Raw genomic sequence first — 26,205 nt, forward strand, 5'->3', positions numbered from 1 at the left:
TCATCTCCATTCACCTACCTTCTCCCCATCACCTTTGACACCCTTGCTAATCAAGAACCTATCAAGATTGGTTCCAGAAAGAAGCAATTTTTCAAAGAATGACTTAATGTCAGAATTATTTGCAAATGCTATTAGTAGTTCAGTACGTATTACATATAAATTGTGTTTATCACATATAAAATTGTTCCAGCTGAAACACCCTGGTTTCCTGGGCTGCGTAACTCTCGGGAAGACGGTCTCCATCCCCGCCAAGCTTGTGAGGCTGTCAGCCGGTTTGGGTTATTGTTGAAGATCAAGGATGATGTGGAATATTGCCATCCAATTAGCAGGAGGTTTTTCTTGGTGAGGGACGATAAGTTTGGTCTTGGGCTTTTGTACGAGAGGAGATGAAGAGAGACGACAATGGGGAGAACCAGTCGTAGCATATGAACCAGTGGGAGACCCGTTTGTTCGAGGTGAATTGCGAGCAACGTTCGGAAGGTGGTGTGTGCTTTCACGTTGACCGAGGGCCCAGGGTGTGAGTGACAGAGAAATTCAAGATGAGTTCCAACTTGTGTACATTTGACTGTTTAATTAGAATGGGCCCTTTCATTATTTTATACTAACCTCTTAAGATTCATAAATATAATTCCTTTAATCGTATGCAATGTATTGTCCATTATTTTGTGGCATTAATTTGTAACAGGGTAGCGAATTACGCAGCATCTACACAAACAGGGAGCTCGTGCCTCAATCTGACACGTTTGGCTGGGCCAGAGATTGTCTTCCCCAGACTTGCACAGCTGAGGAAACCATTGTTTCATCTGCTTCCCAGGTAGCTCCAAATTCTTTGAGGACTCGGTCACCCAGCATGAGTTGGGAGAACATAACCTTTTGATCATAACTCTTCTTATTTCCTTGATTTTGCTTGACTGCCACAACTTCAGCTAATTCATAAGCCTTTTTCAACTCCTTCTCCTGATCTCCAAGGTTCTGAGCATGTCTAGCAAGGTTGGATTAAACCTGTCTGTCTGGGGATCACCCTGTGGGTGATCAGACGTAGTCCTCAACTTCTCGACTCCAAGCATGCTCGGTAACTCATGTATGAGCCTACTCTCGAAATCCCGTCCCTGATCACTATGTATCCACCTGGGGAAGCCATAGTAAATAAAATACTTCTCCCATAACACTTTGGTCACTGTGAAAACCCTCTGATTCTTGGTAGGGAAGGTTTGCCCATATCTGGTGTAGTGGTCCATGATGTCTAAGACATTCGCCACGTTGCTGGCATCTGGCTCTATTGACAGGACATCCTTACACACCAGGTCAAGGGGCCTCGCTCTCTGAACGTGGGACAGTGGAGCTGCCCTCGTAGGTAGCGCTTTACTCCGTATACATCACAAACACGACTTGCGGCACCGTGCGACTTCCGGCTTCATTTGGGGCAAGTAAAACTGATCTCTGAGCAATACATGGGTCTTGTCAACTCCCAAATGGCCACAATCATCATGAAGTGACTTCAACACAATCCTCCGATACTTCTCAGGCAGAACCAGCTGGGAATGCCAGGGTTGGTCTCGGGGTGACGTGATCTGGTATAGGATCTGGTTCCTCAACTCCAGTCTGGGCCATTCTCTCAGTAATGGAGGCACCGCAGCATGTTTCGTCTTCTCCACTTGGGCCATGCCTTTTTTTCGACCGCTGACCAAATGATAATGATGCCCGAGTAATCTCACTGTGCAGCTGTCACTTCCCCAGGACTCAATTCCAGTAACTGGTTTGTCTGCAAAGCAGTGAGGTTACAGTGAAATTGTGGAATGGCACCATCAGGAGCTCCCAATTGATCTACCACTCAGTCCTGCCCTTGCCTTCCGTCTGCCTTCACTGTGATGGCAAATTGGCAAATGGCTTTCACTCCCGGGGCAGGAACGCTCTCCCACTCTCCATCCCTGTCCAGCCCTTCATGCGCACGCCGGGACAAGGCACCAGCATCAATGTTCCTACTTCCCGGCCGGTACTTCAGGTTGAAATCATAGGCAGAAAATGCCGCCAATTGGGGTTCTGCAGAAGCCAGCACAAGCCCTTGTATCAGCACCTGCCTCAGTGACTGAAAGGCCTCTTCACATTTTGTATCCCATCTTGCTCCAAAGGACTAAGCTAATCTTTACCCTCCTCTCCATTTGTCCTCCTCCCTTCCCTCCCCGAGGGAGGGTTACCGCACAGAAGCTGATTTAAAGGCTGGCTGGCTTTCACGTAGTCCTTCACGGACCTCTGATAGTACCCGCAGGACCCAAGGAACGAGCACAAAGCACTCACAGCCTCTATCTTAGGTAGGTCCTTAGCTACTCTATCCCATAAGACTATGTACCCAACATGGCTGACAGATGTCTTGCAGAACTGGCACTTGTCCAAGGTGAAGTTTTAACCCTTCACCTTTCAGGTGTCCCAGCACATTCAGTAGCCTCGCTTCATGTTCCTCCAAGGTGGACCCGAACACTGAGGTTATCTAGATACACCAGTACCTCAAGCAAGTTCATATCCCGTACCATTTTCTCCATGACAAGCTGGAAAGTCGCAGGAGCTCAATCCCAGTGGACATATAAGTTCCGTCTTCTCTTTGTCAGCCTCACGTGCTTCTGGTAATATCCACTAGTCAAATCCAGCACACTTAACCACTTCACACCACTCAGACAGGCCAACGCGTCTTCGATCCTCAGAACAGTGTACTGGTTGGGCCGGTGTGCCTATTCAGAGTCCTACAGTCCACACACATCCGTACCTTCCCATTCTTCTTCCTGGCCACTACTATTCGGGATGCATGGGGGCTTCTGGACTCAGTGATGATCCCAGCTTCCTTCAGCTTCCACCTCTGCAGGGGCCAATTGCCGCGACCTCTCTCGGAACAGGGTTTCCTCAGTTACCCAGATAGCGTGAGGAGTGCTCTTCGAACAACCCACATCAAACTTGTCAGTAGAAAAGCCACCTTCTAGTTTCAATATCTTCTCTGAAAACTTCCACTTCCAACCTGCAGGTACCAGGGAGTCTTCAAAGTTGAATGACTCAGCAGTCAACTTTCCTTTTTCGAAGAGAGTTTCTCCCCAGCTTGTCTTGCTGGGACACTAGACATGACCTTCACCTGCAAGAGGTGCGCCAGGGGCATCCCCTGCTTGAAGGTGACCTCCCTCTTTGTAGAGTTCCTGACAATTACTGCCATCCTGTTGTCTTGTACAACCGAGGGCTTCTGCAGTTCGGGCCTCACTAGTACCCCAACGAGTAAGCCTGATTCCTCTTCATGGTGTTCCGGAGCATCCACCAAGAGAGCCTCAGTCTCAGGCATTCTGGGAAATGTGGGGTTTCCCATCACTCTCACCACTTCCCCAGGCCATATAACACAATTGGCTTTGACTGGGTGAACCACACAGTCCCTCGTCTAGGCTCATTATCCGGCCCAGTGTGGCCGCGCACTTCCTCAAAAGCAGTTCGAAACTCCGGGTGAACGGACAATGTTCTCAGAAAGCTCTCTCCAGCTTTCTCCTTGCAGGCTCCCACTAGCCTCCTCACAATAGGAGTATTTGTCCCCACGTGAATTGAAACTCCACCCTTCTCAATGGGGTCTGGACAAACCAGCTCTAATGCATCAAGAACCTCAGCCACTCCCACATCAGCTTCCAAAAGCTCCAGCTTCACTGACGAATAACCATCATATGGATAATCACTCGCACTAAGACCTCAGATCTGTAGTGCTGTGAGTGGCGTCAATGGTAAATACGTCAAATACTGGATGTAAAACGAACGGTAAAGCAAAGTGACCTGCGAGCCAGTGTCGAGTATGGCTCTGGCGTAAATACCCTCTATTGGTAGCGATGCCTGGGGCTTGGCCCCACTGAGCCTTCAAGAATAGGGTTTTTTGCTTCAGGGTGTACCTGTCATATTGCTGGGAATGTATTCCCCCTGCGAGTACAGGCTGTCCCTTCACTAAGTCTCTTCTAAGTTTCCCAATGTTTCTCTCAGCTTAGGTACCCAGGGGCTCACTCCCCGAGGGGTTTCCCGTCATTCACACTCCCACCTGAAGAGCCCCTCTTCACCACAGTTATACCAGACAACACTGGCTGCACCCCTTCTCGTGTGACCCCGGCCACTAGCAGCCCTCTGTGTAGTCTGTCCCCTTAGGGGTTCTGCCTCCCTATCAGCTCCTGGGGGTGGACCGTACCCACTAATAACAGCCAGGACACCTCAGTTCTCAACTCTGCCACGATCTCCTTTACCACTCCCCAGGGTGGGCTATCCATGGTCATTTCAAAGCAGGGGCTACTACCGAGGACTGTACCCTGCTGACGGAGCCCTCCTTGTGCCTCCAATGCATTCTCCTCCTCTCGTACTTCTCTGATCAGTTCAACAAACGAGGGAGGGGGGCGCGTCTTACGAGACAGTCGGAGACCCCAAGCGATCAGGTTCTGGGACTGGGCACCTTTCACTCTTTGGTCCATTGTTAATTGATGCACCTCAGCCATCTGAATGACCCCTCTGCACCACAAGCAACTTAGCTGCCTCTCTAGCCGAAGGATGTAGGCAGAAAGCTTCTCCCCCTTCTCTTGACACATGTTCTGAAACCCCATCATGAGCTGTATTGGGCTTCCCATCACACTAAACACCTTCTCTAGTGCTTGCATGTAGGCTGCAGAAGTGGCAAGGGGGTTCTGTGCCTTTACAGCTCTCACTACGTCGGCAGCCCGCCCCCTCAAACTCTCAACCACTTGCTGTCTTTTTACGTCATCAGAGCGTTGTCACTCATCTAACAACCAAGAGGTCTGCTCCACCCAAGTCTCGTACTCCTTTTCGCCCCGGGGGGGGGGGTCTTCACCCCAGAGAACATTCTCAGCTTTTGATAGCTAGGACCCTCTGCCTGGGCATTGGGCCATTTATTCTCCAGGGAGATAAGAGCTGATACCAACTCCGAAGTCCCACTCTTAGCTGGGGGACTCATTAGACATTTCAAATCAGACCACTCCTTTCCCTCGCTCCGCAGAAACGAGAGCAACCTGTCTTTGAAGTCTCCACCCCCAGCTACGGGAGACTCAGCTAGCGATTTGGCTCACCCTCCTACACCCGGAGAGTATGGACAGCCTATGGCCCCCCCTTCTCCTGGGACCCCAATGGTGGAACTGCCTGGTACTATTGTTACGCCAGCACTAGTCTGGACTAAAACAAAGTCTTGGACTACCATTTCGTCAAACCTCCACTCCACAATCGTAACCGTTCCTACGGCTTTAACAGTATTTAAAGTCCGAGTTAACAATTCATCAGGAATACGAATGTCTACCCCACTCAACACACACACATTCATTCCCAGTAACCCTGTGGATTCGCAACACCACTGAACCCCTGCACATATTGTAATCACTTTACCGGACAATAGTTTAGCACAGACCCTCTGGGTCAATGCTCAGGGCAATCGCACAGCATCCAATGAAATCAGTCCCACACGATACACCCACAAAGAAACACCCTAGGTTGCTTGGCTTCGTGAGTCTCGGGAAGACAATCTCTGGCCCCACCAAACTTGTGAGATTGAGACACGAGCCCACCCCAAACCCCGTTTGTGTGGATGCTGGGTAATTCGTCATCCTGTTACAAATGAGCGCCACGAAATAACAAACAGTACGCTGCATACAATGAGAAGTTTTATTTTTATAATTCTTAATTTGACTTCAGGATTAGTAAAGAAAAGAACAAAAAAGAAAAGGGCCTATTTTAACGAAACAGCCTAACGTGCACAAGTTGGAGTTCACAGTTTCCCCGTCACCGATCCTCAGTCACAGTCCCACTCCGGGTCAACCCTACGACCTCTTCTCTCTGGCATCTTCTCTCTCCATCTCTCTCAAAAAACATTAAAAAATCCCAAGCCCAACCTTAGTGTCCCTCACCAGAGAAACCAACCCTCCTTATCTCATCTCTTATCTTCAACAACAACACTACCATCAGCTCACACAGAACAGCACAAAATGAAATACCTACAGCATAACAGTGAAAAATATGAACCAGGGCATTACACACCAATAAGTGTAAATAACCAAGTGTAGCAATGTCATAAAACCTGTTCTCCTTCCCAAGACCCATGGACTTGTGGTTCTGTTTAACATTCCAGCAACAATTGTGCCTGTAGTTAACTAATTGCTGGGAGGTGAAAGATTTAAAAGGGACTTGAGGGACAACTTATTTGTGCAGAGGATGTTGCCCTTATGGAATAGGTTGTCAGAGAATGCGGTTAAAGCAGATACAATAACGACATATAAAAGTTATATAGTTATTGTGTAAGCCTTGTCATTTAAACTGATCAGGACCCAGAGTCTGCCAGCCTACAGCTCCAACAACAAGTTCAGTACAACTGCTCTGTTACCTGTGATTTTCCTGTTTCCTGCATTCAGTTCTTCCAATTCTTGTTCATTTGGAGAGGTCTGCTGTGCAGAATGTAGACAGGTACTGAATCCTTATGTTGCTTTGAGTCTTGTGGTAAAGACCACATGCTTGTGGATAATGTCCTGAAGAAGCGTCTCGGCCCTAAAAGTCGACTGTTTAGTCATTTCCATGGAAGCTGCCGATCTGCTGAGCTCCTCCAGCATTTTGTGTGCTTTTATTTGAAATGTACAGCCTGCTTTCTAGCTTTGCCTCCAAAACAATCACATTGAGCTTCCTCTAGACTGAACCAGACTACTGACGGATTTTCAAATCCATCTCAATGTAATCATTGTCCATTTAAAGTATTTTTGACTGAATGACTTAAAGATATTACTATAAATAAACTATCAGGTATATTTTAATAAAATTTTCATTTTATTTTCCTAAATAGAGAAAAGGCACTGATTTTTTTAAATTGTATTTAGAAGTACTTCCGAAAAGCAAGACAATGTCAAATACGGAAAAGGAGTTAATTGACAATTTACCCAGTGCCAAGGATTCACCAGGTCAAGGCCAGGCTGCTGGTAATACTTCAGATATTGAAGATGGAAGAAATACAATGAGTCAAAGATCCTTCAGAACCAGCGAGAACAACAGCAGCAATGCAGAGGTCAAAGCGTCTGATGAAAGTCCAAAAGAACAGAGTGGATTGTTCAGAAACATTTACCGATTAAGTAAGAGGAGACTTAGTTTCACACCTCCAAAATCTTCAGACAAAGATGTAACAAAGGTTATGTTAAATGAAAACACAACTAATAACCTGAGAGAAGAAGAAGAGTGCGTGGAAGATAAGACAGTTGAGAACACAAAGTCTCCATTGTCAGGTAAAAACATAGACATTAATTAGGGGTAAAACACAGTGAAGTGTTTTGTGGTCCTTGCAAAGAAACAGCTGCGTTACAGTTGTTTTATCTCTCATATGAGGCACTTTTACTGTCATTAAACTAATGGATAAACTAAACTCTTCTGTTAGCATGGTAGCATAACAGTTAGTGTACTTTGCTGTGCTATCTGTCTGATCAGGGTTCAATTCTCCCCATGACGCATGAGTTACCTCCAACATTCCAGTGGAACAAATTAGGGTTAGTAAGTTGTACATGTGGTGAACTAGATATACCTGTCTGACTGCTCCTGTGGCTCCTCCCAAGACCCTGCTGACTACCCCTGTGGCTCCTCCCACAGACCCCTGTATAAAGGCGACTGTGGCCTGCTGCTCTCCCTCATTTTCCCCAGGATGTAGTGTTGTTCTTCAGTCAATAAAAGCCGATATCTCACTTCCTAAGTCTCGGCATGAGTTATTGATGGTGCATCAGTACACATAAGACTTCAGAGCAGAAATAGGCTGTTCAGCCAATTGAATATGTTCAGACATTCAATCATGGCTGACTTATTCTCCCTGTCAACTCCATTCACCTACCTTCTCCCCATCACCTTTGACACCTTGCTAATCAAGAACCTATCAAGATTGGTTCCAGAAAGAAGCAATTTTTCAAAGAATGACTTAACAGATATTTTGTAATTAAACTTCTCTAGCATGCTTTGACCGTCTATTTCAGTTTTCTACTGATTTCAATGTCAGAATTATTTGCAAATGCTATTAGTAGTTCAGTACGTATTACATATAAATTGTGTTTATCACATATAAAATTGTTCCAGCTGAAACACCCTGGTTTCCTGGGCTGCGTAATTCTCGGGAAGACGGTCTCCATCCCCGCCAAGCTTGTGAGGCTGTCAGCCGGTTTGGGTTATTGTTGAAGATCAAGGATGATGTGGAATATTGCCATCCAATTAGCGGGAGGTTTTTCTTGGTGAGGGACGATAAGTTTGGTCTTGGGCTTTTGTATGAGAGGAGATGAAGAGAGATGACAATGGGGAGAACCAGTCGTAGCATATGAACCAGTGGGAGACCCGTTTGTTCGAGGTGGATTGCGAGCAACGTTCGGAAGGTGGTGTGTGCTTTCACGTTGACCGAGAGCCCAGTGTGTGAGTGACAGAGAAATTCAAGATGAGTTCCAACTTGTGCACATTTGACTGTTTAATTAGAATGGGCCCTTTCATTATTTTATACTAACCTCTTAAGATTCATAAATATAATTCCTTTAATCGTATGCAATGTATTGTCCATTATTTTGTGGCATTAATTTGTAACAGGGTAGCGAATTACACAGCATCTACACAAACAGGGAGCTCGTGCCTCAATCTCACATGTTTGGCTGGGCCAGATTTTCTTCCCTAGACTTGCACAGCTGAGGAAACCATTGTTTCATCTGCTTCCCAGGTAGCTCCAAATTCTTTGAGGACTCGGTCTCCCAGCATGAGTTGGGAGAACATAATCTTTTGATCATAACTCTTCCTATTTCCTTGATTTTGCTTGACAGCCACAACTTCAGCTAATTCATAAGCCTTTTTCAACTCCTCACATCAGACACACACTTCAGATAAGTCTTCAGTGGTGGATCTCCCAAAACAAAAGGTCGATGGGCAACCTCGCTTCGCGCCCAAATATCAGATAATATGGCGAGTACCTGGTAGCTTCATTTTGTGTAGAGTTGTAGCTGTGACCAGATGTCCTATATGTTGACTCCACTTGTTCTTTTTGCTGATCTCCAAGGTTCTGAGCATGTCTAGCAAGGTTGGATTAAACCTGTCTGTCTGGGGATCACCCTGTGGGTGATCAGACGTAGTCCTCGACTTCTCGACTCCAAGCATGCTCGGTAACTCATGTATGAGCCTACTCTCGAAATCCCGTCCCTGATCACTATGTATCCACCTGGGGAAGCCAAAGTAAATAAAATACTTCTCCTATGAAACTTTGGTCACTGTGAAAACCCTCTGATTCTTGGTAGGGAAGGTTTGCCCATATCTGGTGTAGTGGTCCATGATGTCTAAGACATTCGCCATGTTGCTGGCATCTGGCTCTATTGACAGGACATCCTTACACACCAGGTCAAGGGGCCTCGCACTCTGAACGTGGGACAGTGGAGCTGCCCTCGTAGGTAGCGCTTTACTCCGTATACATCACAAACACGACTTGCGGCACCGTGCGACTTCCGGCTTCATTTGGGGCAAGTAAAACTGATCTCTGAGCAATCCATAGGTCTTGTCAACTCCCAAATGGCCACAATCATCATGAAGTGACTTCAACACAATCCTCCGATACTTCTCAGGCAGAACCAGCTGGGAATGCCGGGGTTGGTCTCGGGGTGACGTGACCCGTTATAGGATCTGGTTCCTCAACTCCAGTCTGGGCCATTCTCTCAGTAATGGAGGCACCGCAGCATGTTTCGTCTTCTCCACTTGGGCCATGCCTCTTTTTTCGACCGCTGACCAAATGATAATGATGCCCGAGTAATCTCACTGTGCAGCTGCCACTTCCCCAGGACTCAATTCCAGTAACTGGTTTGTCTGCAAAGCAGTGAGGTTACAGTGAAATTGTGGAATGGCACCATCAGGAGCTCCCAATTGATCTACCACTCAGTCCTGCCCTTGCCTTCCGTCTGCCTTCACTGTGATGGCAAATTGGCAAATGGCTTTCACTCCCGGGGCAGGAACGCTCTCCCACTCTCCATCCCTGTCCAGCCCTTCATGCGCACGCCGGGACAAGGCACCAGCATCAATGTTCCTACTTCCCGGCCGGTACTTCAGGTTGAAATCATAGGCAGAAAATGCCGCCAATTGGGGTTCTGCAGAAGCCAGCACAAGCCCTTGTATCAGCACCTGCCTCAGTGACTGAAAGGCCTCTTCACATTTTGTATCCCATCTTGCTCCAAAGGACTAAGCTAATCTTTACCCTCCTCTCCATTTGTCCTCCTCCCTTCCCTCCCCGAGGGAGGGTTACCGCACAGAAGCTGATTTAAAGGCTGGCTGGCTTTCACGTAGTCCTTCACGGACCTCTGATAGTACCCGCAGGACCCAAGGAACGAGCACAAAGCACTCACAGCCTCTATCTTAGGTAGGTCCTTAGCTACTCTATCCCATAAGACTATGTACCCAACATGGCTGACAGATGTCTTGCAGAACTGGCACTTGTCCAAGGTGAAGTTTTAACCCTTCACCTAGATAACACTGAGGTTATCTAGATACATCAGTACCTCAAGCAAGTTCATATCTCGTATCATTTTCTTCATGACAAGCTGGAAAGTCGCAGGAGCTGGGAGGTGAAAGGTTGAAAAGAGACCCGAGGGACAACTTGTGCAGAGGATGTTGCCTTTATGGAATGACTTAAAGATATTACTATAAATAAACTATCAGATATATTTTAATAACATTTTCATTTTATTTTCCTATATAGAGAAAAGGCACTGATTTTTTTTAATTGTATTTAGAAGTACTTCCGAAAAGCAAGACAATGTTAAATACGGAAAAGGAGTTAAATGACAATTTACCCAGTGCCATGGATTCACCAGGTCAAGGCCAGGCTGCTGGTAATACTTTAGATATTGAAGACGGAAGAAATAAAATGAGTCAAAGATCCTTCAGAACCAGCAAGAACAACAGCAGCAATGCAGAGGCCAAAGCGCCTGATGAAAGTCCAAAAGAACAGAGTGGATTGTTCAGAAACATTTACCGATTAAGTAAGAGGAAATTAAGTTTCCCACCTCCAAAATCTTCAGACAAAGATGTAACAAAGGTTATGTCAAATGAAAACACAGCTCATAACCTGAGAGAAGAAGAAGAATGCGTAGAAGTTAAGTCAATTGAGAACACAAAGTCTCCATTGTCAGGTAAAAATGCCGACTTTAATTAGGGGTAACACACATTGAAGTGTTTTGTGTTCCTTGTGGGTAAAAAAACAGAGCTGCATTAATGGATCCACGGACTTGTGGTTTGTTTTAACATCCCAGCTACAATTGTGCTTTCAGTTAACTAACTGTTGGGAGGTGAAAGGTTTAAGACACCTGAGAGACAACCTCTTTGTGCAGAGGGTGGTGCCTTTAAGGAATAGGTTGTCAGAGCATATGGTTGAAGCAGATACAATTACACCATTTCAAAGTAACCTAGCTAATTATTGTGTAGGCCGTTTCTTTTAAGACCCATCAGGATGTAGAGGCTGCCAGCCTACGGCTCCAGCAACCTGTTCAGTACAACTGCCCCGAGAACTTAAATTTTCCTGAGTTTCTGTCCTCCAGCTCGTGTTCATTTGGAGAGATCTGCTGAGCAGCATGTAGACGTGTTCTGAATCACTGAGAATTCTTTTGAGACTAGTGGTAAAGGGCATATGCTCGCACATCATGTCCTGAAGAAGGGTCTCAGCCGAAAGGTCGACTCTTTATTCATTTCCGTAGATGCTGCATTTTGTGCGTGTTGCAAATGCTTGCAAAGTAATTTCCACTTATGGAATAACAATGGTGATCACCAATAGTTTTGTTAACAATGCAGCCTGCATAATTTGGGCCAATATTTAAAATAAATTATAAACTTTTCCATAATTGGAAGGCCCCGAAAGTAAACTTGTTGAAGATGAACAAACAAGTAGTTTCAAAGCTGAGGTGGATGAAGTTAGAAAGTGATGGCGTGCGAATACATGGTAAATACATTAACTAGACTCAGGTACAGTGCTTAGTGAATTAGAATCATAGAGTGATACAACATGGACAGAGGACCTTCATACTAATTAGTGCATGTTGACTATGGTACTCACCAGGCTGGTCAGATTTGCTCACGTTTTACCATAACACCATAAGATATAGGAGCAGAATAAGGCCATTTGGCCCATCGAGTCTGTCCTGCCATTTCATCATGGCTGATTCACTTTTCCTCTCTGCCCCAATTTCCTGCCTTCTCCCTATATCCCTTCATGACTGACCAATCAAAAATCTATCAAACTTGGCTTTAATATACATTCAAGCCTGGGCCTCCACAGCTGCCTGTGGCAAAGAATTCCACAGATTCACCACTCTCTGGCTAAAGAAATTCCTCCTCATCTCCCCTCCACTCTGAGGCAGTGTCCTCTGGTCTTAGACTCTCTCATCATAGGAAACATTATCTCCACATCCACTCTATCAAGACCTTTCACAATTCAATAGGTTTCAATGAGGTTATTCCTCATTCTTCTAAATTCTAATGAATACAGGCTCAGAGCCATGAAACACTATTCATATGACAAGCCATTCAATCCTGGAATCATTTTCATGATCCTCTTTTGAACCCTCTCCAGTTTCAGTACACACTTTCAAAGATAAGGAGCCCGAAACTGCTCACAATACTCCAAGTGAGGCACACCAGTATTTTATAAAATCTCTTTATAAAGTTTGGTCCATATGCCTTTGGTAGAAGGGAAAGGGAGGCAGAAACCTCATATGCAGAATAGTTAAGATTAACATTCGATTCAAGGAAATTTTTAGAAGGTATCATCAAATATATTACAGCAAGATCCTTCTTAAAAATACAAGTTAATCTAACAGAGTGTCCAGTTAACTGGAATTTTGTGCTGTGGATGAAGAGGAACTGGTAGATGTACCATACTTGGGTTTTCAAAGTCATTTTATAAGTTATCACATCAAAGATTATTGCAGAGTATTAAAGCACATTGTGTAGGAAGCACAATATCGGTGTGGATAGGAGATGGACTGGCTCACAGGAAACTGGAATATAGGCAAAAATGCATCTTTTCTGTTTGAGAAGCCTGGTGTGTTAACCAATTTAAAAATTTCATTCTAAGTTTCCTCAGAAATTGAAGTCTGTAAATCTTGTTCCCAAAGATTTTTAATTTTGACTAAAGGAGCATTTCTCATTCCCAGCAACCTGCCATAAATATTTGATATTGAGCCATTATGAAAAGGTTTCAAATTAGAAATTACATCTAATAAGTTCTTATTGGGACTTTTAGGAAATATATATAATTGAGATCGCAGAAAGTCTCTAATTTGTAGATATTGAAAAAAAAGTGGGTTTTTGGTAAGCTATATTTAGCTGACAATTGTTCAAACAAAAAGACCCTTCCTCCAACAAACAGATCCTGGAAGTGTTTGATACCCAATCTATCCAATTCTTTAAAAACTAGATCGGTCATAGAAAGTTTAAAAAATAATTAGAAAAAATGGGACTTGAAAGAAAAAATCTCAATAAACCAAAGTATTTTCTAAATGAAAAAACTTGGAATGAAATTTTTTAATTGGTTAACACCTCAAAGTTATGTGCCTGCCACTACCTCCTACAATTTAAAGTGCTCCATAGGGCCCACATGACCAAGGATAAGCTATCTTCGCTTTTATTCGGATATATCTCCCTATTGTGATAGATATCACAATGGAGAAGCTTCACTAATTCATAAGTTTTGGACATGTCCGAGTCTTGAAAAATACTGGAAAGAAGTATTCCAAACTTTCTCTGTTCTTTTCAAAGTAAATTTTAAGCCTAACCCTTTGACTGCCTTATTTGGTATTATTGGAGGAAAAGATATTATTTTGGAGACATCTGATCTGCACATTTTGGTTTTTATTTCTCTTATAGCTAGAATGGCGCTCTTGCTTAAATGAAAGGATGTCATTCCGCCTACTCACGCTCAATGGTTACGTGATGTTATATCATGCTTAAATTTAGAGAAGATCCGTTGTTCGATTTCTGAATCTGGTCAAGGCTTTCAAACATTGTGGGGACCATTTCTGAACTATTATCAAAACCTTTGATTTGCTCTTAAAGTACAGATGTTGGCTAATAATATATTTCACTATATGATAAGGATTTTTTCCTTTTTTTCTTTATTTACCAAACAGCTTCGATCTTGGTAGTGGGCTTACATTCTTTTTTTTTCATATAATAAAATTATCACATTTCAATATTATGATTTAATTTAATTTACATGAATATAGGGTAATGAGATTGCAAGTGTGATTCAAATATAATGTATTTGGTATTATTTTATCCTTATTTTGACTTATAATATATATCTTGTACTCAGTATTCTTCTATGTAGAAATTAATAAAAATATTGAAAGAGAAATATTGAAAAAGAAAAGCCTGGTGTGCTCGAGAGATCAGTGTTGAAGCTTCAACATTTTACTATCATTATAAATGGCTTGGCTCTGAGATGCCAGTCTATGTGTATCAAAGTATATGATTTGCAAAAAGCTAGTATGCCTCTGTAGCAAGTAATTAAGAAAGTTCACAGGATGTTATTTACTCTTGGGAAAATGAATAGAGAAGTAAGGTACTGTGCAAAATATTAGTCTCAATATTTAAAGAAGGAAGTTAATGCAGTTCTGAGAAGGAGTATTCGACTAGTACCTGGTTGTCTTGAGGAAAGGACGAGAGTTATGCTTGTGTCTATGAAGAATCAGAGGGGATTAGATTGAATCATCAAATTCCTGAGGATTGTTGACAGGCCGGTTGTATAAAGGCTGTTGCTTCTTCTGGGAAAATCTCAGCTATGATCTTTTAAAAGGTGGGGTGGGCTTATAGGGCCTAATGGTCTTTTCATGATTCTAATTTATATATTTGCATGACTCAAATTAGGTTAATTCAACTGACACATACTATCCCTAGCTTAAAGTACCCCAGAAATCTTCATCAAGTTTGGAAGCTTCTCTAGTTGGTCCAAGCTCTCTCTCACTAAAACATTAATTTTGTGTATCTATGTTGTAATCTTTCACGTGCATATTTGAAAACATAAGTGACTAGAAATTCTTTTGCCCTTAAAGTTGTTTAATTCTAGGTCAAAACACTCTGAAACCCACTGGAATGAATAAATAAAAGTTATGTTAATCATTTTAAATGTAATGCTTTCAAACAACTTACAATTAATCCTGTTGAATTATTTTGCAGTAATGGAAATAAACCAGTTAATAACAAAAAAAATGTTACTGGATGCAAATGAAAACATAAATAAAATGGAAAAAGAGTTGCTAAATGACAGAAAGCCAACAAACGATCAGCAATATATGGTTAAAGTTCGAGATCTCAACCTGCTCTGTGACGCACTTGTTGGACAAATGATGTACATAGTTGCCAATTCGCTAACTATTGCTAAAGAAAATGGTAACTATTTGTGCTGGACAATGAAAGTTGTTGAAATGGAAGAAGCAGCTGACAAAGATTGGCAAGAACAAAAGAATCTTTCTGATATTGAGTGTTTCAGAAGGCCTCGAAAGTGGCGAGAACTGTGGCGAGAAACAGTTACCAGAAGTGTAAAAGACAGGATAGATAATGTGCCTTTACGTACAAAGGAGAAGGGTTCCTGCATGATGGCACAGCATTTATCAGACGTACAAGAAATTATTGTTGAAGACTTGAAAACTGTCAAGAACTTTATACAAAAATGTTATCCAGAAAGTTACAATATTTTTAGCATGTACGTGAAATGCTATCACCAAACTGTAGCTTCTCATTTGGAAAGCATTCTACAGAAACAGTTTGAACCAAATGATCTTTATTCGCTACTCAACTGGATTATTCACACCTACAAAAGGTAGAGTACCTTCTAATTTGCTTTCTTTAGATGTTATAGGAAATTTCCAATCAGTAGGAAAGGGACACTTATCACTTATCACTCCTGACCCTGAAAAAGGCTCCACTGACTGGGAAGGGAAACCCACACCAAAATCTTCCAATCAACATGGTGAGAACTTCCCCACTTCTGACATCCAATTGCATAAGTCATCAATTTCAGGAGAAATTGGTGGCTATATTGCCACCAAACTGACTAATTAGTCAATCACATTAAATAATCCCCACGGCCAAGAATCCAGGTGATATCTTACCTAACTTTTAAATCATGATAGAGGTTGCCAAATAATTATTTTCAAATACGTGTGATTATTAAGATATTATAAATAAGGTTTTTATTATAGTCATCCATGTATTTTAAATACACATGTAAGGAAATTGCAATGCGCATATGTTATTTGTTTATTGGACTTGATAATTAGTAAAGCAGTAGTTGTGGTTTAGTGTGCCATTAAAATCTCACCCTGAAATTTCTCTTGGATTAATAGCTTGTAATAAGCTTAAATTCATATCATTCCAAATGATTTCAGTGTAATGGCTGCAAAAAATGCAATCCCCATTGCTTCACTCAGAGCATCTTCAGGATTTGCAATGTTAAGTGACATATATGCCAAATCCCAAAGTTACTGCCCATTGCCCAAAGTATATTGGGAGAACAAAAGGTCTTTATTACTATAAATTCCAAGCCCTGGTATCTGTGAAAACATTGCTTTCATCTTTCCTCTAACATTTGTTGCCAGACAGTATCAATTCAAAGGATCCCCAACTTCCTTCAAACTGCCTTCACAGCCAGATACATCGAATAATTGTCACAAATTGAAATATGTCTCTAAGGGAATTATATTCTACATAAAATACTTCAGGTTATAAAATTAGCAAAATAAGCAATTGTGGCTTAGAATTTTTTTAAAATTAATCTCACTAGAGAATAATATTTTCAGAAGCTTTATAGTGAGAGTGGTTCAAATATCTGTGAAAAGCGTCATTTCTTTGATTGCTGGTGGAGGGCTTCTATACTTCCTATCTGATGATAGCAATGAGAAGACATGCCCTCTTCTCATTGATACCATCAGGAAGAAGGTGCAGAAGCCTGAGGGCACATGCTCAAAGATTCAGGACTAGCTTCTTCCCCTCTACCATCCGATTTCTGAATGAACATTGAACTCATGAGCACTACCTCGCTACATTTTATTTCTGTTTTTGGCACTACTTATTTAATTTAATCTAATTCAGTTTTTTTCTCTCTATTATTATGTATTGCATTGTACTGCTGCCGCAGAGTTAACAAATTTCACAACATATGCTGGTGATATTAAACCTGATTCTGATCAGTGAAGGAATAGGGATTTAGCTTCCGGATGTCAGTATTTAACATTGCATTTGCTTGCTTAATAAGCTCCACAGTCTACTGACAGTGAAAGGAAAGAACTTTATAGGGCCACATGAGATATCATAATATTTCACAATAATAATTTACCTTTGAGATATTACTGTTATGGGAACCCGACAACCAGCATGCACACAGCACACTCTAGTGAGCATTTTCTGAGCAAGCTGCATGGGTCAAGGACAATGTATATTATTAATTCCTGAGCTGTTCTACTTAATGTTGTAATAGGATAATTTGCATAAGAGTATATGGGGTGTAGGTTTAATGCTCCACCTAACAGATAATAGATATCTTTGCCAGCGCTATACTGAAGTAACAGTCTTGAGCTTTTTTGTGCTTGAGCTCCAGAGGGCAACATAATCCTATAACATTTGGGCTTTGACGAGTACAGAGCCCTTCTGCTAACACTGTCACCCAATAAACTGGAAGTGCGTTGAGGCATTTGATTATGTTCTCAGCAAATAATCAATTACACAAGGAAGTGAAATAACTCAAAGGAATCAAATTTCTGAATGAAAACACAGCAATATTTCCCAATAAAAACTTGTTACTTTTACCAAGAAAGTGTGATTAGAGAAGATAGTTATCAAAGTATTTTGTCCTAATACAGCACTAAGCTTGATGAAATAATTCTACTGTCAACCATCCTCTCTTTGGTTGGAAATACAGTTGCAGCCTGCTGTGGCTCAGGTTATTTATTATAACAAAATTACAACTGTTAGTTTACAAAATCAAAATACTACAGATGCTGGAAACTTGAATAAAAACTTAAAAATCTGAGAATACTCAGGTCAGATAATATTTGTAGAGAGCATCAGCATTAATATTTACAGTTGATGTTCTTTCATCATAATAGGTATCAGGCGGAAAACCATAGGGGAAGTAAAGAACAACTTGCATCATCTAATTTTTAGATGATTTGTCCTTTGGGTCTCATTGCAAAAAAATAAACTTGGATGCTTGCAGGTTCAATAAATAAACTTCAGGATAAAATTTCTATTGGTTTATCTTCCAAGTAGCTGTTAAGTGAACAAAAATATATATTTTTTTCAATTTTTGTTCTTCTAAGATGATCACATCTCTTTCCTTTTTACTTTGCCATACTCAACTCTATGTCATCAAATCTAATTTCAGACAGTACTCCTAATGCAAAAGTAGGCATTATTCACATAAAGCACAGCTAGTATCTTGTCTGGTATATGCAAAAGAATACTTTTCTTTACAATAAATCCATCCCAAAATTGCACTTTTCCAAATTTATTATTGTTGTGGTTTTTATGTAACAAGTCTACAGTTTATTTTACAAAATCAAAATACTGCAATGCTGGAAACCTAAAGTAATTCCAAAAATAGTCAGGTCAGATAATGTGAAGAAACTGAGCAAGATTGGTAATTATGCCAAGTTAATTGTGAGAATTAAATGCCTAAAGTATCCCACTTTACTTGCAGTGATGCTGTTATGAACCATCCTGAGCTTTCACCAGAAGTTAACATTGAGGGACTTGGTCCATTATTAGATGAAAAAATTATAAAGAATATCATGGACAAATACATTGAAGCTTTGAAGGTATGACTGAAATTATAAGTGCCTTTCAAGTGATCTTATCAGACAACAGACTAAGAAAATAAATCAATGTATAGAAAAAGACTTCAATACAAATATAGATGAGATCCTGTCTTGTTCAGTGTAACAATGTCTGCTTCTTGGCTGCAATTTTTTTTCACAGCTAGATTATTTGTTCAAAGACTTGCTTCTTCATTGACAAGTCATTAAAATTTCCTGTCAGAAGAGCTGTTCTGGAACTGGAGCAGAGTTATCCATCAATAACTAGGAGAAAAATAGTTTGGTCTCACTGTCCTGATTTGAATTACGGTATACCATTTTTTTTAAAAAAGGCTTTTAAAAGGATTGAAAAATCTTTTAGTGTTTTGAGAGGCAATCTATCATCAGCGCAGTCCCATTTTGTCTCCATTAGGTGTAAACTAATCCAAGAATCAGTTGCTCGATGCTCTCTGAAGAGTTTGCCTCATGGCAGTTTATGAAATTAGCAAGACACATAATTAGATTCTCGAGCTCCTTAATGGAGCAAATAATATATTTAAATTACAATAGTGAGCACAAATAGCCTTAATATGTTCTAACATTCTTTCAACCAATTGAGAATATTTATAAGTTGTAACTTCTGGCACCAGAATATCAGCCAATTGACCAAAATGAATATAATAACAAGTAATGAATACTTCTAATATTTGCACATAAACTGCATTGGCTGTTTCAAGTGTTCTGAACATACCATAATGAATCACATTAATGCCGAAAAGCTTTTTCAGCCACTGGCGAAGAAGAGGAAGAGACATGAGCATAATGTCGGAGCCAGACTGTTCTACAAAGAAGTAAAGAGATATTAATATTGAATTCAGGAATTGCTGGCTTAATTCATATTTTCAAAATCAAAGTTCAACAAATACTTTGTTATCCAAAGAAAGAGGCGACAAGTATGATGGTTGGGATTCTGGTATTAATGAATTATAATGTTATAAAAAAATGCATTGCAGAAGCTACCACAAATTTACATTTGCCAACCACCTCAGCCCCTTGTTCTGGATTTAATCTAACATGTGTCCTTATCATTAAAAACTTGAGTCTCCTTCTTCAGGATAAAAACTTCCTCTTCTGAAAAATGGATTCAGTTTCTTTAATTCTCAAGTGCTCTGATCCTGGGATAGTCCAGAGAAAGCCATGAAATATGCATATGTGAAAACAGTGAGATGAAATGCAGGCTCTGGTAATGTAATTAATATCTCATTCATTTCAACATCTATTTTAATCAAATAAATATGAAAATAAATCTGACATTCCTGAAAGTTTAGCATAAAATAAGTCCAAGATTTTCAAAATAACTTCTATCCCATTTAATTTCAGTTAACAGTTCCACTCTGGATGAAGAATGCAGTGAAAGAAGATGAAGCAAAATGGTCTGAATCTGAGGCATATGTACCAGAAATAATGATGGATTGTTATCATTCGCATATTGCCTCTGATTTAAGTGAGGTAAATGTCTCAATATTCTGACTGTTTCAGAATACTGGAACACAAATAGACTCACCTGACATATTCAGCTATTCACTGACCTGTGAATCGACCTGTTTCTGTCCTTGTGCTTTAAATTTTGCAAGCAAAAAAAAAGTATCTCCAATTTTAAACTGAACATTAACTGAGCATAAGATTATTACTATTTATGAGAGAGAGAGTGGTAGGGAAGTGATATTTCAGCTGACGGATTAAACTGGAATTCTTTTTGTCGAAGCAAAGATAAATGGAGAGAGGATTTGACTGTAGTATGCCAAATGCTGACTATTTTAGATGTGATGAACAGAGAAAGTATGATTTAATTCCTTCAAAACATTTTCCTCACCATCTTCCTTAAATAATTATCATTCCAGTATAAATGAGGGTAGAAGCTACTGGAAGGTATTCCAGCTATGAATACCACATTGAGAGGTAGTTTTTCCCTGTTGCTAGTCTGTCAAATTTCAATTTCTGTGGAACTTTGAAGACTTTTTTAATGTTGATTAATTTTGAGGAGAATGTATAGGCAAGGCAAGACATCAGGAGAGGCACAGCAGATTCACACCTATCCTCTTTCACACTTTCACAAAATTCCTACATTGTATAAAAATTTCCTCAGCCTTGAAAGGATAAAGAAGTATTGAAAATATTTGTAAACCTTAGAATCACAAAGCTATTCTGACATTGCACAGTATCTAAATATTCAATCAGTAATAGACAATAGACAGAAGGTGCAGGAGTAGGCCATTTGGCCCTTCTAGCCAGCATCGCCATTCACTGTGATCATGGCTGATCATACACAATCAGTACCCCGTTCCTGCCTTCTCCCCATATCCCTTGACCCCGCTATCTATAAGAGCTCTATCTAACTCTCTCTTGAATGCATCCAGAGACTTGGCCTCCACTGCCTTCTGGGGCAGAGCATTCCACATATCTACCACACTCTGGGTGAAAAAGTTTTTCCGCATCTCTGTTCTAAATGGCCTGCCCCTTATTCTTAAACTGTGGCCTCTAGTTCTGGACTCACCCATCAGCGGGAACATGCTTCCTGCCTCCAGTGTGTCCAATCCCTTAATAATCTTATATGTTTCGATCAGATCCCCTCTCATCCTTCTAAATTCCAGTGTATACAAGCCCAGTTGCTCCAATCTTTCAACATATGACAGTCCCGCCATTCCGGGAGTTAACCTTATGAACCTACGCTGCACTCCCTCAATAGCAAGAATGTCCTTCCTCAAATTTGGAGACCAAAACTGCACACAATACTCCAGGTGGGGTCTCACCAGGGCCCTGTACAGCTGCAGAAGGACCTCTTTACTCCTATACTTAATTCTTCTTGTTATAAAAACAAGTGTGCCATTGGCTTTCTTCACTGCCTGCTGTATCTGCATGCTTGCTTTCATTGACTGATGTACAAGAACACCTAGATCTCGTTGTACTTCCCCTTTTCCTAACTTGACTTCATTTAGATAGTAACCTGCCTTCCTGTTCTTGCCACCAAAGTGGATAACCTCACATTTATCTACATTAAACTGCATCTGCCATACATTTGCCCACTCACCCAACCTGTCCAAGTCACCCTGCATTCTCATAACATCCTCCTGACATTTCACACTGCCACCCAGCTTTGTGTCATCAGCAAATTCGCTAATGTTACTTTTAATCCCTTCATCTAAATCATTAATTCCTTGCAGAATTCTGTCCTTAGAATCCAAGACTACAAAGTGTTGCCTAGAGAGCAACAACAGATGAAAGTTATTCCTGAAAAACGTGAGATGATGCGCTTTGGGAGAACTAATAAGGCTATACACAGTGAATGAAGGACAGATAGAAGTTCTGAGGAACAGAGAGATTATAATGCCATAACATAGAAGAGTGGAATTAGGCCAGCTGGCCCATCAAATCTACTTGTCCATTTCATCATGGCTGATCCATTTTTCTTCTCGGCTCCAATCTTCTGCCTCCCCACACCTCACATCCCTTCCTGCCCTGACAAATCAAGAATCTATCAACCTCTGCCTTAAATATACATACAGACTTGGCCTCCACAGCTGCCTGTGGCAAAGCATTCCACAGATTCACCACCCTCTGGCTAAAGAAACTTTTCCTCATCTCCACTCTAAAAGGATGTCCCTCTATCCTGATGAAGGGTTTCGGCCCGAAGCATCGTCACTACCTCCTCCCATAGATGCTGTCTGGCCTGCTGAGTTCTGCCAGCGTTTTGTGTTTTTATTTATTTCCAGCATCTGCAGATTCACTCGTGTTCCCTCTGTTCTGAGTCTGTGTCCACAGGTCTTAGACTCATTCAGCAAAGGAAACATCCTCTCCACATCCACTCTATCAAGGCCAGTCACCATTTGATAGGTTTCAATGAAGTCACCCCCTCATTCTTCTGAATTCCAGTGAATACAGGCCTAGTGCCATCAAATGCTCTTCATATGAAAAGCCATACAATCCTGGAATCATTATCGTGCATCTTCTTTGAACCCTCTCAATTCTTTCTAAGAAAAGGGGCCCAAAGCTGCTCTTAATACTCCAAGTGAGACCTGAGCAATGCTTTATAGAGTATCAACATTACATCCTTGCTTTTATATTCTAGTCTTCTTGAAATGAATGTTAACATTGTATTTCCTTCCTCACCACAGACTCAACCTGCAAACTAACCTTTAGGGAATCCTGCACAAGGGCTCATAACTCCTTTAGCTCTTCAGCTTTTTGTATTTTCTCTCCATTTAGAAAATAGTCAACATTTTCATTTTTTCTACCAAAATACATGACCATTCACCTCCTGACACTGTATTCCATCTGCCACTTCTTTGCCCATTCTTCTAATCTGTCTAAGTCCTTCTGTAGCCTCCCTATTTCCTCAAAACTACCTGCCCTTCCACCTATCTTCATACTGTCTGCAAACTTTGCAACAAAACCATCAATTCCATCACCCAAATCACTGATATATAATGTAAAAAGAATTGGTCCTAACACAGACCCCTGTGGAACATCACTAGTCACTGGCAGCCAACCAGAATAAGCTCCCTTTATTCTCACTCTTCGCCTCCTGCTAATCATCCACTGATTTATCCATGCTAGAATATTTTTTGGAATTGCATGGGCTAGTAGCTTGTTAAGCAGCCTCATGTGTGGCACTTTGTCAAAGGCATTGTGAAAATCCAAGTATACAACATCAACCAATTCTCCTTTGTCCATGCTGCTTGGTAATTCTTCAAAGAATTCCAACAGATTTGTCAGGCAAAATTTTCCCTTGAGGGAACCATGCTGACTATGGCCTAATTTTATCATGTGCCTCCAAGTACACTGAGGCCTCTTCCTTAATACTCGACACTAACATTTTCTCAACCACTGACGTCAGACTAACTGTCCTATAATTTCCTTTCTTCTGCCTCTTTCCCTTCTCGAAGAGTAGAGTGACAGTTGCAATTTTCCAGTCTTCCAGAACCATTCCAAAATAGAGTCATTCTTGAAAGATCATTACCAATGCCTCCACACTCACTTTAGCCACCTCTTTCGGAACCCTGGAGTAATTACCATGTGGTCAAGGTGACTCATCTAGCTTCAGACTTTTCAATTTCCATAAGACCATAAGATATAGGAGCAGAAGTAGGCCGGTCGGCTCATCGAGTCTGCTCCACCATCCAATCACGGGCTGATCCAATTCTTCCAGTCATCCCCATTCCCCAGCTTTCTCCCCATACCCTTTGATGCCCTGGCTAATCAAGAACCTATCTATCTCTGCCTTAAATGCACGCAATGACTTGGCCTCCACAGCCGCTCGTGGCAACAAATTCAACAGATATACCACCCTCTGACTGAATTAATTTCTCCGCATCTCTGTTCTAAATGGACATCCTTCAATCCTGACATTGTGCCCTCTTGTCCTAGACTCCCCTACCACGGGAAATAACTTTGCCATATCTAATCTGTTCAGGCTTTTTAACATTCACAATGTTTCTATGAGATTCCCCCTCATTCTACTGAACTCCAGGGAATACAGCCCGAAAGCTGCCAGAAGTTCTTTGTACGGTAACCCTTTCATTCCTGGAACCATTCTCGTGAAGTTTCTCTGAACCCTCTCCAATGTCAGTATATCCTTTCTAAAATAAGGAGCCCAAAACTGCTCACAATACTCCAAGTGTGGTCTCATGAATGCCTTATAGAGCCTCAACAACACATCCCTGCTCTTATATTCTGTACCTCTAGAAAGGAATGCTAACATTGCATTAGCCTTCTTCACCATTGACTAAACCTGGAGGTTAACCTTTAGGGTATCTTGCACAAGAACTCCCAAATCCCTTTGCATCTCTGCATTTTAAATTCTCTCCCCATCTAAATAATAGTCTGCCCGTTTATTTCTTCCACGAAAGTACATAACTATACACTTTCCCACATTGTATTTCATTTGCCACTTTTTTGCCCATTCCCCTAAATTATCTAAGTCTCTCTGTGGGCTCTCTGTTTCTTCAACAATACCCACTCCTCCACCTATCTTTGTGTCATTGGCAAATTTAGCCACAAATCCATTAATCCTATAGTCCAAGTTATTGACATACATTGGAAAAAGCAGCAGTCCCAACACTGACCCCTGTGGAACTCCACTGGTAACCAGCAGCCAGCCAGAATAGGATCCCTTTATTCCCACTCTGTTTTCTGCTGATCAGCTAATGCTCCAAACATGCTTGTAACACCCCTGTAATTCCATGGGCTGTTACCTTGCTAAGCAGCCTCATGTGCGGTACCTTGTCAAAGGCCTTCTGAAAATCTAAGTACACCACATCTACTGCATTTATGGTAGTGTCCTTCTATCATTTGAAAATTTCTTATTTGGAATATTTCTGTCTTGCACTTCCCTCATTTTTCACAGAAACTCCAGCCATTGCTGCTCTGCTGTCCTTCCTGCTAGTGTTCCTTTCCAGTCAACTTTGGCCAGTTCCCCCTCATGCTATTGTAATCTCCTTTATTCCACTGAAATACCGACACATTGGAAGTTAGTTTCTCCTTCTAAAATTTCAAAGTGAACTCGATCATATCGTGATCACTGTTCCCTAAGGGTTCCTTAACCTCAAGCTCTCTTATCACCACCAGATCATTGCACAACATTCAGTCCAGCACAGTTGATTCCCTAGTTCTAAAAAGCCATCCCTGAGGCATTCTACAAATTCTCACTCTTGAGGTCCAGTACTGGCCCGGTGTTCTTAATCCATTTTCATGTTAAAATCCCCAAAGATTATCATGACATTGCCCTTCTGACACACCTTCTCTATCTCCTGCTGTAATTTATAATCCACATCCCGGCTGCTGTTTGGAGGCCTGTATACAACTGCCATTAGGGTCCTTTTACCCTTGGCATTTTTTAATTCAACCCATAGAGTCTCTACACCTTCCAATCCTAAGTCATCCTTTTCTAATGATTTAATATTATTTCTTATACACAGGGCCACACCACCCCCTCTGCCTACTAACCTATCTTTCGGATACACCGTATATCCTTGGACGTTCAGCTCCCAATGGCAGCCATCCTTTAGCCAAGTTTCGGAGATGGGCACAAAGTCATTTTTGCCAGTCTGTAGCTGAATTTCAAGATTGTCCATTTTATTTCTTATGCTGCGTGCATTCAAATATAACACTTTCAGTCTAGTATTTGTTGCTTTCTGTTTTAACTGCAGCACACTTCTACTCATCCCACTGGCTGTGATTAAGCCTCATCTCCTGCTTGTTCTTTCTATTATCTCTGTTGCACGCTATCTTTGATTTATTTCTGTTTTCCCCTTCCTCAGCCCTATCACTCCGGTTCCCATCCCCCTGCCAAATTATTTTAAACCCTCCCTAACAGTTCTATTAAACTTGCCTGCTA

The 26,205-nt window shown here is 41.5% G+C and overlaps 1 protein-coding gene across 4 annotated transcripts in view; it reads left to right on the forward strand.

Moving 5' to 3' along the window:
* LOC140724922 (exocyst complex component 3-like) overlaps positions 1-26,205 on the forward strand; it is a 75,907-nt gene that overhangs the window by 11,489 nt on the left and 38,213 nt on the right. For all 4 annotated transcript variants that reach the window (XM_073039728.1, XM_073039725.1, XM_073039726.1 and 1 more), the window contains 5 exons: positions 6,861-7,259; positions 10,761-11,159; positions 15,199-15,841; positions 18,719-18,836; positions 20,193-20,321. In XM_073039728.1, the coding sequence (XP_072895829.1) occupies positions 6,861-7,259; positions 10,761-11,159; positions 15,199-15,841; positions 18,719-18,836; positions 20,193-20,321 (1,688 nt within the window). The remainder of the gene's footprint in view (positions 1-6,860; positions 7,260-10,760; positions 11,160-15,198; positions 15,842-18,718; positions 18,837-20,192; positions 20,322-26,205) is intronic.

The sequence above is a fragment of the Hemitrygon akajei genome, chromosome 3 (assembly GCF_048418815.1).
Source record: "Hemitrygon akajei chromosome 3, sHemAka1.3, whole genome shotgun sequence".
Taxonomy (NCBI): domain Eukaryota; kingdom Metazoa; phylum Chordata; class Chondrichthyes; order Myliobatiformes; family Dasyatidae; genus Hemitrygon; species Hemitrygon akajei.